The sequence below is a fragment of the Penaeus chinensis genome, chromosome 21 (assembly GCF_019202785.1).
Source record: "Penaeus chinensis breed Huanghai No. 1 chromosome 21, ASM1920278v2, whole genome shotgun sequence".
In the NCBI taxonomy this organism is placed as follows: domain Eukaryota; kingdom Metazoa; phylum Arthropoda; class Malacostraca; order Decapoda; family Penaeidae; genus Penaeus; species Penaeus chinensis.
This window is the reverse complement of record NC_061839.1, coordinates 12316240-12331239: the sequence shown is the minus strand read 5'-3', so window position 1 is coordinate 12331239 and position 15000 is coordinate 12316240. Positions and strand designations below refer to the sequence as shown.

The 15000-nt window shown below is 38.3% G+C and overlaps 1 protein-coding gene across 3 annotated transcripts in view; it reads left to right on the top strand.

The window, feature by feature from the left end:
- The window catches only part of LOC125036543 (transcription factor HIVEP3-like), a 69879-nt gene that overhangs the window by 54606 nt on the left and 273 nt on the right, over nucleotides 1–15000 (top strand). Inside the window, exons 3-12 of one of the 3 annotated variants that reach the window (XR_007115902.1) lie at nucleotides 575–637; nucleotides 984–5536; nucleotides 5681–5816; nucleotides 6764–7947; nucleotides 8816–9005; nucleotides 9201–9449; nucleotides 9829–10000; nucleotides 11864–11999; nucleotides 12688–12797; nucleotides 12991–15000. The exon at nucleotides 12991–15000 is cut by the window's right edge and continues 273 nt beyond it. Coding sequence is in view for 1 of the 3 variants with exons in the window: in XM_047629225.1 (XP_047485181.1) it covers nucleotides 1056–5536; nucleotides 5681–5816; nucleotides 6764–7947; nucleotides 8816–9005; nucleotides 9201–9449; nucleotides 9829–10000; nucleotides 11864–11994 (6543 nt within the window). In the remaining 2 variants the exon portion in view is untranslated. The remainder of the gene's footprint in view (nucleotides 1–574; nucleotides 638–983; nucleotides 5537–5680; nucleotides 5817–6763; nucleotides 7948–8815; nucleotides 9006–9200; nucleotides 9450–9828; nucleotides 10001–11863; nucleotides 12000–12687; nucleotides 12798–12990) is intronic. The other 2 variants (XR_007115903.1, XM_047629225.1) reach the window with 2 other exon arrangements.

Genomic DNA, 15000 nt, shown 5'->3' with positions numbered 1-15000 from the left:
GAACAGGTGGCACCGGGCAGACAGATAGGCAGATAGGCTGTAGGTAGGTAGGTAGGGAGGGAGGGAGGGAGGGAGGGAGGGAGGCAGGGAGGGATGTAGTGAGGTAGGTAGTAAGCTAACTAGGATGAGGATAGTGTCTTGAGTGTTGATTCAGAGTAAAAACAGTAATTTCTTTTCTGTGGCATCTATAATGTAACAGATGACAGTATATCAAACTGAAGGTTCTTGGGCTTTGTAAATGATGTGGAATTTTCATTAATCTGTTCAGAATTTTTTATGAACTACAAAGGAAATTTCAGTTTGTAGATGATGTGCAGATCCTAACAAAAGGGAATGCTGGTATCATGGTAGATTACATACTGCAGTGCATACTGAATTATATATATGAGAATAAAAGACGTAGAAGTAATATTTGTAAACTGAAAAGGAAGAAGATGGTGTCAGTGTAATGTTCCTGAAGTCTTATAGCTTGAATTTTTCAAAATGAAAATTAGAAGTATATTAAAAGACAATGATACCAGTTATTGAGTGATTTTGTTTGAACAGGAGAGATAATTAAGCATTTTATTCCCAGGTGGTGTCAGAGGTGATGGTGTTAACTGGGCGAAGAAGGTGCAACCATTATTCATTTTCTTTGGTGTGTATTTCTTTCTTATATCTCTTTTATAACATTTGTAATAACTGATATTTCTGTCATGATTTAGATTTTAGAAGTTGGCATAAAGAGACTCATCTTGTTACAATTATACACTGAAAAGAGATGATAGAGTAATGAATTTAGTTTGTTTTGACATTTTTCATTGTTAGCTTATTTGGAATCATTTTCATCTTTCCTTATCAGCACCTGTAGTACATATTACCAGGTATGTTTTATGCATATCTTAGGAAGATTAATTTTCAGAAATAAAGTTTGTGAAGATTTTTTAAAGCAAATATGATATACCTCAGGTATGACACATCTAACTTTCAAACATATTTTACAGATTATGGTTGGCACATTTCAAGAAAAGATGGAGCCGTAAGCTGTGAGAGATGCTGAGGACTGTATCTCCTGCATGCATCCCATGGGTGTGATCACATGCACGGTCCCCATGAACCCTTCCGGCGATGTCATTTACACACACAAGAAGTTCAAGCGGGCCACATCTGAGGCCTGTGACAATGCAGAACAACAGCAGCAAAACGAAAGGGGTAAAAAGGGTGGGACAGAGGTTACCTCTGCAGGTGCCAGGACCCCCTCTACCACACCTCAAGCCTCTCCAGCAGGTGCCAGGCCCACCACTGCAGCACCTCAGTTTACTCCAACACTTGTCAATGGACATGTTACAGCTCATACAGTTGCTAGTGTAACTGGAAGTGTTGTTAATCAGTTATCAGTAGAGAATGATGATAACAAAAGAAAAGTCAGTAATAGTAGTGGTGGAAAGTACAAATGTGAATATTGTGGAGTTGGATGTGCCAAACCTTCTGTGCTTGATAAGCACAAACGCACACACACCAATGAGAGACCATATACCTGTGAACAGTGTAGTCTTGCTTTCAAAACTAAAAGCAATTATAAGAAGCACACTAGATCTCGAACCCATGTTCAGAAGTGTGATGGTGTAGCTCTTGATAATAGTGATGGAACTATAGAGTCTAGTGATAATGTTGATGGTGATGTAGAAGATGGCCCTAAGTCAGCTAATAAAGAGGGGAGAGCTCAGCAGCTACAACCAGCTGATCTCTCTGTATCAAGAACCTCTATAAGGGACCAGCTCCAAGACCTTCCATCTGCTTCTGTGAGTACCCATCATGATGAGTTGGGAACTCTTGATCGAGGCAAATCTTTGTACAAGCCAAAATTTCATATTTCTGCTCATTATGCACACAGGGAGGAAAGAGGCCCTAAGGGCCAAACACCTCCACCAGCAAGACAACAGCCAACTCCACCTCAGGATGCTCATCAACTTGACCATACTGCTATCAATCCTTCAACATATCAACCCCATACTGCCTCCACCCATGGCCAACCCAACCAGGTTGCACCCTCTAACCCTAGTCGTCACTCTCCAAGTCCAGCCAATGTCTCAAAGCAAGGCCTACCGCCACTCGATATATGGGCTGCAAATAAAAAGGACGAAGGTGTACTGACTGGTCAAAGAAATTCAGTAGGAACACCACAAAGTGCAAATTCTATTTGGAAAGGAATTAAGTCTCCAAGTCCAGAATTAGTTGGGCAACACATCACTAAGTTGATTGTGGAAAACCAGGCCATTGTGGATACTCACAATCCACTGTGGTCTAGACGTTACAGAAGGCAGCCCAGTATAGGCTCATCATCAAGTGAGAGTGATGGCTCTGGCACAAGCAAAAGCCGCCGGTCTAGTCTTGCTGATTTGACTATTAAGAATTCCAAGGCACCAGCTGTTGGCTCTTCATCAACGGCTCCTTCACCTGCTGGTCTAGGCCCACTACAACAACAATATTCAAGAGAGAGAAGTCATTCCGTCACTGCTGAGGCAATAATGGCTGAGTCAAGGTCTTCTTACAGCCCCAGTCTTCCACCCACCCCACACCTGCCTCTTGCTCAGCCTCCAGTCACCCCCATCAGTGCTTCCAAACCTTCCATATCATCACAAGGACATACTACCTCTTACTCTCAGTCTGCTCCAGCCTTCACTACCTCTACAATGGGCATGATGGACCTAACCATGGTGGAGGGATCACGCAAGAGGAGGAGTTCTGAGGGTCCCTCTGTGGTCAGAGATATACACAAGAGTCGGGTGACTCATGTGGATGATCCAGCTATTTTGCGTCAGCATCCACAGAATCCTGAAGGTTCAGTTATAAAGAGTCTTCTCTTGCACTCTAGAGCTGCCATTGCAGGTACTATTGATCAGAAACTGGAGAGGCTGGAATGTGAAAGGCTAAACCAGCCAACAGAAGGACATTACCCATGCTCCAGATGTGGCGTGCCTTGCCGCAGTCCAGAGAGTTTGGAGGTTCACCTTCGACATTATTGCGGACAGCGACTTGGGGGGACTGGAAGTGAGAGGGGCACACCAGATTCTGTTAAGAGTGGAGATGGGGGAAGATGGCCCAGTGAACAAGATGTAGCTTTAGATTTGCAGAAAAAACCTGACCGAACTGATCACTTTGAGAGAGAGAGATCACTGTCAAGGGGATCATCAGTTGGAGAGTCATCGCAGCGCCGAGGGTCAGAGGAAGAAAATAGATATAGACCAGAATTATCTCCAAGGATATATAGAAGTGAATCTGTACCTGAAGGAGCATCACCACCAACCAAAAAAAGAAAAATGTCTGACATTGATTCATCATCTCAAGACAGGTCAATGTTTCTCCCACCAATTTTTTCCCCTCGTGGACAAGGGGCATGTAAAGGGGATGCAGGAATGAAAATTTTAGAAGATATGAATAAACAAAAGACAAGCAATCTCCAGCTTTTTGGTGGTGAGGTTCAGATTTGTGATGGCAATGAACGAAAAACAATGAGAATAGACCCTAGCCAGCCACCGAGCCCTGCTATTGACATCTGCATTCCCCCACAACAATTAGGAGGTAACATACCAAAGGCAGAGGTGTCACTTCCTACTTCAGTTGTGGTAACAATTGCAAAATCAGGCTTAAATTCAGGGGGCACAATGGTTCAAGTGGAGAGTCAGATAAGTACTTCCTCAACCAAAACAGTACCGAGTCTTGTAAGCTCCTCCATATCACGTGAACAGCCAAGTGTTCCAACACAGACTCAAAGTAACTCAAAAGCACCGCTTTCCACCATTGTATATAATGATGCTTCAAAGTTTGCTTTTTCTCCTTTTTTACCCTATGCACCTCTACTACAACTACCAAACCTAGCTATTCCAGGAATTCCCACACCTGATTTGGGTAGTTTATCTTTCCCAACCTATCCAGCTTCTGGCCCGGTACAGTCTTTTCTCTCAGCTAAAAATTCACCAGCCCAGGGAATGGTTGGGAAACAGAAAGTCAACACCATTCATTCACCTGCAGCTCCATCTCCATGCAAAATGTCTCCAGGAGCAGGATTGGCTGCATCTGGACAGCTTCCTTCTGGAAATATAGGAAATCCCCTTGGAAATCAGCAAGTACAGGTTATTAGAGAGAAAGAGAAAGAGCAGTTTAAAGGCAGTAGCAAATCACCTGCTACATATCCTGCTCTCATACCAATGGGTGACGAAAAAGTACCTTATGTACCGGGGATTCCTGGACCATATTCCCAGGCAGGCATGGTAGTTCAGCCTCCCCTGCACAGAATACAGAAAAATCCTTCTGTGTTTGCACCCCCAATAACTGCCTCATCCTTTAGTCCCATGGCACAAGCTCCAATAACCTCCTTGTCACAACCTCCAGCCTTAATGAGCCCCTCCAGGGAGAAGGGTCTCCAACCTCCAAGATCCAAAGACTTTCCACGCAGTCCAGTGAGGGAACACCAGTCCTTTCATGTGACAAAAGTCCCATCTAGACAGTCCCCACAGTTACCACCAAAAGAAATACAAATAAGCAGAGGGAAAGCATCAGTAAGTGTTTCCTTTAAATCCTCTGAACGAAATATGACTCCTGATATCAGACTCCCAGGAGGATCAGAGACAAATGCTTTTGATAAGAAGGCTACAGAGAAATCCTCAGTGGCACATGATGAATCAAGAAATGACACAGCAGGAAGAGAGGAAACAAAGGATTGTGAGGAATTCCTGCCACCAAGAAAACGTCCAAACTCACTGGCTTTAAAACCACAGCCTTATGTACCTAACTCCTCGCTTGCTTTGATTGGCACAACTTTGGTAAGTCCGGATACACCTCGGCCCAAGAAAAGTTGTGTGCAGATGTTTTTGAATGGATCAGCATATACTTATCTAGGGCACAAGGTTTCCACAAAGTCTTATTTTTGCTGCATATCTAGGCAACAACCCATGTATGTACCTCAGTCCACTGATCCTAAGCTTTCCATGTATTCCAACTGGCAGTTACGTAAACCAGCAGAGGACAATCCTTTAAATCTTACACCGTATCAACACATGAGCTTATACACCTCTCGAAAAGTTGACCAAACATACTCTGTAGCCAAACCAAGAGAACTAAATCTCATTCAGACACACTCTTCATACTGGACATTTAAGGAAGAGAAAGAAAAAAATAAAGCTAAGGAAGACAAACATAAAGAAAAAGACCCAAAGGTAGTGAAGAATGAAGACCCAGTGACAAGGACAAGTGAACCAAGTTCCAGTGAAGACAACAGACCAGCAATAAAACGTGAACCAGAGGAGGAATGTGCTGAACCCTCCAGCAAGAGTAATGATGATGCTGAGACCTCAGACAGCAGCACAGTCAAACGCATCAAAATATTTGAGGGAGGATTTAAAAGCTCTGAAGATTATACATATGTCAGAGGCCGTGGTCGAGGGAGATATGTTTGTGGAGTATGTGAGATTCGTTGTAAAAAGCCTTCTATGTTAAAAAAGCATATACGTACTCACACAGATCTTCGCCCTTATGCATGCAGCCACTGCACATTCAGGTAGGAAACCTAACATATATATAAAAAAAAAAAAAAAAAAAAAAAAATGAAAAGAAAATCAGTTGGGAATACAAATGATTATTTACATATATGTGGTTATGTGAAAGTTAATGATTGGATAAATTCAAATTTTTTCTTTCACAGTTTTAAAACCAAGGGCAACCTGACCAAACATCTAAGGTCTAAGGCTCATTATAAACGGTGTATGGAGATGGGCATTGTGCCTGTCCCAACTGTGGTTGATGAGAGCCATGTCAATGAAGAGGCTTTGGCAATGCAGGTCAGTTTTACAAATGTTTTGAATTGTGAAACAAGGTTAACTTAAGTTTTGAATACTCTGTATAGATCTTTAATAATGGTGTTCTCTTTCTGTTTTATTATCTTAACCCCTTAGTACTGGGGCACACTTGTGGAAGTGTAGTCAGTAAACACAAGGCTTTGTTCACCCTGTCCATTCTCCTTAGACAGTTCATCCCCCACCCCTACCCCCTGCCATCAATCATATCCCCTTGCCTTGATTCTGTCTGTACCATGCTGTGAGATGCATGGAAACTTCTCATACTCCACTTCCCATAGTGTATTTTGCTTGTAGTTTAACATCCTTATAAAATAAATGTCCAAAGATGTGAGGTGGGAGAGAATGAGTTACTCAAGGTTTCGTGTCTAGTGGTTAACCCAATGCTGTCGGGGAAAATTAATAAAGAATTGGGAAAATGCTGTGCTCATTTTCTATATTTTTTGGGAAAGTTCTCTGCACATAGATGGCTCTGTTAGTGCTTAGCCACAAAGGAGTCCAGTAGTAGACCTTGTGACCTTAGCTTATTTGAATTGGCGGGAAAAACATATTTTTTACTAGTGCTATGAATATCGATGGTGTTATTTTTATTATAAACATTATAATTACTATAATGTTATAAACATTAGTAACAGCAAAATAAGATAACGTAAAATATTTTTGTAAATCAAAGAAAAGGGTAAACGGGCGAGACAGGCAGTACTTGTAATTGGCCCATTGGTGACTTAGTACAAGTGTAACCATCTATGTGTAAAAACAATCAAACAAGTAACTCACAGTGGGCATAGTGCGTATGTACACGTCATACCTGTTGGCATTGGGTTAAGAAAAGTAATTATTAGATGCCTTCATTCTGCTCAAATATTTTGTGTTTGCAGAGATGATTAATATTTTTGCTAGTTACAGAGTGATTACAAGTTTATCTATTGCAGGGCAAGATGGAACAAGAGCAAGAAAGAGTTTTAGAAGGTGGTGATGATGATGATGATGATGACGAAGAGGAAGAAGAGGATGAGGAAGATGATGGTGATGAAGATGACGAAGATGATGATGACGCATTAGAACATGACCAGTTTGAAGATGCAGATAAAATGGATATAGATGAGAGTTGTACTAAGAGTGAGGCTGAGTTGAAAAGGGAGGTAAGAGAGAGCAAAGAAAACATGGGCTTGATTGGAAATGCTTCAAGATCTGGAGTATTAGTCATGGCCATCTCATCTTGTTCAAGCTCTTCCAGTCCAATCTGTGCTCACAGCTCAAAAGACGCCAAGTCTCAAAAACTGAATGATAATGCTGAATCCCTTAGAGATTCTCCCATGGATTTGAGTGTAAGGAAGACAGCTGTGCTTAATCTCTCTCCGTCTCAGGATAAAAACTTGGCCATGAAAAAGCCTCCAGTCCCACGCAGACCAAGCTTTCTCCCACTGATGGCCAAATCTTCTGTGACTGACCTCAGATCTCCAGTAGCAAATCTGACATCACCTGGCACGCCTACAACCCCTATTAGAGAGCACCCTTCTGAAATCTTATCACCAGTTACTGAATCATCAACTCTCCTGAAGAGTATATACAATACAACATCAAGAGCAACTCATGTATCAAACAGGGAGAAGTTAGACATTGTAATTGATCCAAGTAAAGAAAATGGTTGCAACAATTCAATGCTGCAAGCATACATTAAGGAGTGTGCAGTTTTGGACACAACCATCAAGAGACAGCAGTACAAAGACTCATCATCAGATACATCACCAGATTCACCTCGCAACAGTCTAATCCCAAACCATTCTGTAATATCCGTATCAACTGCAGGGGCAGAAAATTCCAATGAACAGCCCCAGAAACCAGAAAGCATACAGAATGATAGAGGAACATCACTGGATGAGATAAAAAGAGAAGGAAGAACTGAAAATGAAAGCCTGGGATTAAACTCTGAACAAAGTTGTACCTCTGAGCTATCCTCTTCGAGTTGTGCAACAGCTGTCAACAGTACTCCCCAAGCAGCCACTTCACGCATGCCAACCCCTCCTGCCAATCTCACAGTCATGAACAATGGTGGAATGGACACCAAGACTGCTTTCCTTGTACCCAGTGGTGTTGTTCCTTCATCTCTGAACAGGTAAATTAATTAATTATGTTTTTAAAGTTTCATGATTAACCCAACCACCACAGATTTATGTTCAGTCCCCTGTAGTTTTTTGTGAATTTTGCTACATGCAGATGGCTCCACATGTCCTCAGCCGGCAAGGAGTCTATTAGTAGGCTTTAGTGACTGATCCTGATTTCCCCAGTCCTTGAATTGGTGGGAAAATGTGTTTTTCTTTTTAATACAATTGCTATCAATACTGTTCTTATTTTTATTGATGTTATGATTATTAAATTGTTATTAAAATCTTGGTAACATTTAAGAACATGAAATAATACAAGAGACCCTTTCCAAAAGTCAAGGAAAAGGATAAACAGGAGAGATATGTAGGACTATTAACTGACTCCTTGGTGATTAAGCACTTGTAGAGTCATCTGTGTGTAAATACAATAAATAAACTTATATTATAGTGGGGGCTGGCATGTATTCTTGCCATCCATGCTGATTGCAATAAGTTCAGGTGTTATGTTCTTTTGCAGTTATATTACTTGGTACTTTTTTTAAAATTCTGAAATGTATCTCAAGGTTGTGTCTTATTTTATGATAAATTTCAGATATTCTGACAATTCTCTCCTTTTTGACTTAAAAATACTTTGAAAGTGTGTTGTACTACAGAATACATATATGAGCCACATGTATTTCCCTTGAAATAAATGTTATTTTTATCTTGTGTTTTGATAATTAGTATTATAATAACTATATTAATTACAGTGATGCTAATTTTATTGAGGATTATAATTTCCTCTTCAGACATGAAAATTATATTTACAACATTGTCACCATGTATTTTAATTTGTAAATATTGTATTATGAGGTCTTCATAGTTCTTGTTTCCTACCAGACTAGGGAACGATGATGGTAAGTGCAGGTGCAGCATATGCCACAAGGAATTTAACCGTCCGTCCCAGCTAACTCTTCATATGAACATTCATTATATGGAGCGGCCTTACCGGTGTGAATCTTGTGCCATCTCATTCAGAACCAATGGGCATCTTCAGAAGCATAAAAGATCTGTCAGTCATTTTAATAAGGTAAGTGAAAGGCAGAGAAAATGTATCTGCTTTGTTTACAGATATCGAATGTGACTTATCTGAAGTTGAAGTTCAATGCATATTGTATATTGTTTTCAACATTGTATCTATGAATGAGGTATACAGAATATTGTATATTTCTATTCAGATCTTTGTTGTTTGGGCACTACATCTCATCAGTCAATATTTTTACAGGTAAATAGGAACATGACCTTTGGGACCCCAAGCACAGATAACCCACGACCTTTCAAGTGTCATGATTGCAAAATTGCATTCCGCATTCATGGTCATTTAGCTAAACACCTCCGCTCAAAGATGCACATTATGAAGCTAGAGTGTCTTGGAAAACTTCCTTTTGGCACTTATGCAGAAATAGAACGGTCTGGTGCTAATCTTAATGAAATAGACACCACAGACTGTGATAATTCTTTGGAGAGTTTACAGGTTTGTATGGATTAGAGCTTCTTTTTTAAAGGTAATTCATAGGATGTTCAGCTCAGTTATGCAAGAATTTGTATTTACAGTGTGAGTTTTCTGCTGCATTTCTTCTTCTAAGTCTCATTCTCACTCTACTTCTTCATCTTTGTCTTCCTCCTCTTTTTCTCTTCATCCTCTCCTACCTGTTTCTCTTCTCTTGTGTGCCTCTCTCATTTTTTATTCCAGCTTCACATTGATTTATTACAGGTCCTTGCTTAACCTTCAAAATTCAGAAATATGTATGAAATAAAGTTATCAGATAAGAGGGCCCCTTTCTTAAGATATAGAGGAAGGTAGATACTGGGATAGTTGTAGAAGCCTGTATTGATATTTCTCCTTGCACTAGGTTATGGCGTCACGGCTCTACGAGAAAGATCCAAGTAAACTGGCTGCATGGCAGAACCAACAGCAACACCGTGTCCGCACTGTCAGCAACTCCTCCACTAACTCTGATGATTATCCTTTGCAAGATGATCAGGATGATTCTTTTGCTGGTTGTGGCAATGATGATGATACAGGTAAATTTCATATAGATATATAATGCTTATGCTGTTGACATTTAGATATTTTTATTATTCATATATATATATATATATATATATATATATATATATATGTATATATATGTATATATATATATATATATATATATATATATATATATATATATATATATATATATATATATATATATATATATATATATATATATATATATATATATATATATATATATATATATATATATATATATATATATATATATATATACACACATACACACACATGGATTAATAAGATAATATATCTGATGTAAAGTAGTGTCTTCAATATTATTTCATGGCAACATATTATTAGCATATGGGTCACTGTAGCACACTATCAATGGAGTTTATACCTCTCTTTTATAGCATGCTTTTCTTCCCCTATTTTACCTCTTGATATGCAATTATTTAATTTTATTTTGTTTAATATATATTACAGTGGGGTTTTGATTTAAGTGACATAAATACTCCATCAAAACCTCATTAAATTTGAAATCACTAATCTGGAATTATTCTGGAAAAATTCCCAAGTTAACCGTTTGGAGCCCATATTGGTCTTGAATTCATGATACTGAGACAAATGAAATAGACATTTTATAGACTCCTTGACAGTATTTTACAAGAATGAGAAATCACCAGATAGTAGCTCTAAGAGTAGCATTAAATTTTGAAGGCAGGATACTGGATAGTTGCACTACCATCTTCAACACCTCAGTCACTAAATCAGCCTTTGGTCTCTCTTTGTCCTTAAAGCTTCTTTGCACCATTATAAAAGCCATCAAAATCTACTTCTCCAAGTAGAAAAGGAAGGATTTCCTTTGTCAGGTCATCAATATCAATTTTGATCTGGTTGGTTGCCTGTCTTGCTGTCCTCCCTCCGCAGGAAGAGAGCAATGAGGTTGTTAGGTTGTTTGGATGTTAGAGTAGTGTAATACTTTTCACTGATAACCCCATTCAAGTGGGAACAGTGTTCATTGCAACAAATTTAGAAAAGGTATGGACGAGAATGAATATCTTCACATTTCAAGATATATTTGAGTGTTTTTGGTTACATTTTTGGCAGAAATATATGTATTTTTGATGAAAATATAATCAAACTCAATCAAATTCCTGTAAAGATATTCATTCTCACTCGTACCTTTTCTATATATCTTTCAAGTTTTTGTAAAAGTGAAGGGGCTTCTTGTGTGTCAAAAATGTTAATTTCCAACCTCTTCTCAATCTGCCAACAATGCTAAAATGTAGGAGAGACCCATGGTTAATGGCCCTTTTGACAAAGGAGGTGCTGCCTTGTATGCTGCCATCATTATCTCAGTGATTTACTCTTGATTTTGGCCTATGAGAGCCAGTAGGGAAAAGGATGTTATAAGTGAATTAAATTTTATGATAAGACTTGAATTAGGAAGCACTGACACAAGTTTGCTATAGCTTTGCTAATGTAGGATAACAGTGGGGTTTCTAGTCTGTCATTAAACATGAAATCACTGATGTTGGGGCCCACTGTACTTGTTTATTTTTTTATTGGTGTTAGACTATTTTATTTTTTAATACACCTGGTGATCCACTGACCATTAGCTCACAAGCTATATTTGGGAGTAACTTTATATATATATATATATATATATATATATATATATATGTATATGTATATTAAAAAATTGTAGTTCATTCAGGTAATAAATTTAATTTATGATATATACAAATATTTTTCAGGGTGTTAGAGAATCCAAGTTATGCCACAATAGGATCTTTTACAATACAGTTTATGTATGTAGACCATATGCCCATACAATAGTTAATATCATAATTTAAGTCACATATGATTTTCACCAACAGAGGGTGATGAGGATGAAGAAATAAACATGCCTCAGGATGCTCCGAGACTTGGTGTCCCAGGATCCAGTGTAGGACAGATTCCTGCTGAGTTGCACAGTCCACACTCCCATGGATACCTCCCATTGAAATAGGATCTGTAAGTATTTGTATTTAGTTACAGATATATACTTTTTTATTGAGGCAATGTATTATACTTCATGTTGTGTTTTGATTTATGTTCAAGAAAAACTAGAGGAAAAATGCTTTCAAGATTGGAACAAGCTTGAGTAGTGAGAGATTGGGAAGTGTTGTAAAAGTGCATCCATACAAAAAAAACCCATTAACCTAAGGAATGAAAGAATTAATGAAGTAAGATCAGAGACAAATATAAAACATTAATGTTCTGCACTTATACAAGCAGATAACAATTTCCTTTTTAAGACTAACAAATATGGATATGATATGATTTGAACCCTGGTGTGATTTTCTGTATTATATGTATGTTTATTTTATTATCATTGTTGATATCATTGTCATAATTTTTTATCTTTATTATTATTTGTGTGGTTATGAAAAATAACGCCTGTTGTTGTGTTATTTTGATATTACTGAACCATAGACTGCTTATAACCTTAGTAACCCAGGGTCAGCTGTCTTTATCTTTGACATCTGTCAAATGAGCGTAATTTTAGGAAATATTGAAGAGAACAGGAAGATATATAGGCTGTGTTGCTTGTAGTGGTTGAAATTTTGGCTTGAAATAGGAAAACTATTCTGCCTCAGATGAAAACAGTGCATAAGCTGAGCCTGAGTGTTGTCCTTTAGCATCCCTTCCCTACCCTCAGGGTGCTACTGCTGGCCTTCTGGCCTGTCATATCTGCCATGAGAAGTTCCTTGACCTGGAGCATCTTAGTGACCACCTTTACAATGTCCACAAGGTGTCCGTCACTTACCGGTATGTAGCTTGGGATCTATTTTAAGTCTCCTGTGGCTTTGTCTAAGCTCTTTATTTTCTAAACTCGTTGAAGTTGTTATATCAGAAAATTCTTTGTGTAATAGCTTAGTAAGCTTTATTCATTATTTTCTGAACAGGCATGAACCAGTAGTACAGAGAACAGGCACTTATAAACTTAAATTTTCCTTTACAGCAACAGCTAGCTCATATCCTATTAAGGACACACACATGTAGACTCTGTGAAGCCAAGTTTCCAAGTCACAGTCAGCTGATGAGCCACAACCAGCGTCACCATGTGGCAAGCAATGGGCCGGATGTAAAGTCTTCGTAATATGCCTCATCAGAATCAAGACCTCATTTCACCAGGGAATTGGAACATTGGAAATCATCTGGAAAAATATAATAAGAAAAAAGGAAACAAGAAAACCTTGCATATGCTTTTCCTAGACTTAGCCCACTGAAGAATCTGTTGAGTGTGACACTACTTTTACATCAAGTGATCATCTTGGGTCTCAGTTGTGGCACTGACCAAATTTCCGTGAGAACCTCTGTATATGGCACTACTTCAAAGCAGCACAGTGTATGGGAGATGGTCAAATGTGTTACCATTGGGGCACATGTCTGACCTTAACTCCTTGGTGCTACCCAAAGAATGAAGCACTTCGGATACATGCCTTATAGCACTAAACCACAGTTTTCATATCCAGAGATCAAATATCCATGACACTTTGTGGCTTATGTAATCCAGATATGAAACTTATTAAAGACAGATTACAAAAGTTGATATTTTCTGTAATTAAAGTATTTATCAGATTATATTTAAAAGTTTATCAGTGTACATTGAACAAAGAGGTGTAATGTTGCAATGTGAGTACCAAAGGCAGTTTGAAAATGTAATGTGACCTAAGTGCAATGACGTATTTTGTGGGACATTCAGAAAGCCAGCATTTTGAATACAGGCTTAGAGTGACATTGATGAGAACAGTTTTTTAATGTGAAATGTTCCTTAGAACCAGTATGTATTTTTGATGTTTCATAAGCTTTTCTCAAAAATAAAGGCAAGAAGATGTGATCATCTAAATTTACTCAAATGGAAGTGAAAGACTCGACTACAAAGACAGTAACTGGTTTTAGACAGTTGATATGAATTTGCTTATTGTTTTACTTGTTTAAATGTGAGTATAGGAGTGAATGTGTTTCCCTAAAGCCTATCACAGTTAAGACTGATTTGGACTAGGCATGTGATATTGTTAATTGTGGCTACTGTCACAAGTCACCTACTGAGTAGTATATGAAGGAGATTTTTGAAATGATATTAAAAACCACCTCATTATGAGTGGTGGAAGGATGTTACTCTGCCAAGACAAGTGATGCTCAAGAGTGTGTGTGTTGGCTCAAGACCAGCCGTGTATAATGGCTTTTGTATCTAGCATTGTGGGTTGTAATAGTACTTCCAGTCTGCATAAATTCTGCAGCTACTAATTCTTTTTGTGAAGATGGGTTGAAGATATTATATGTATTTTTATTGTATATTGTTTGTATTCAAGGATTTGTATAGACACTGTGCCAATATCACTCACCTTTTGATTTGAAGGGGGAAGGAAATGTTTCTATTTGGTAGCCAATAGTCAGTTGTCTGCCATGTGACTTTCCCATGGGAGCTTATTATTGATAGATAGATTTAAATGTAACTTGTGGCAGCAGATCTGTCAGTAAGCTTATAAGCTTCACTGGTAGACCTGCTGGGTTGTTCAGTCTTTTTACTGGCCTGTATTTTGTTACAGTGTACAGTACAAAACTGTGTATGGCATTTTAGTGTTTCCTGGCTGTATATTTGACATTTCTTCTTTCTACTATGTTAATTAAAGAGTATATTTGAATAGAAACTGTTATCACTGTGAAGACTACCTGATAGCCTTGAAATTCAACTGAAGTACCATAACCACACTTTACACTGCTCAAAAATACAGACTAGACAGTCACTTCCTAACAAGTCTTCATTGTGGCAAAACCTACCAACAATCATTTTATAGATATGCTGACAAAAGCAACAGTTACTGGCTAGAAGACTCAGTCACCATGCACTTTGCATTAAAATCAACATTTAGGATGAATATTTGAAAAATCTGGTAATTAGGTTATTAGAGAAACTTGTATTTAACACTGTGGTGACTAAGATTTCAGCACAACTGAACTTGAGCAC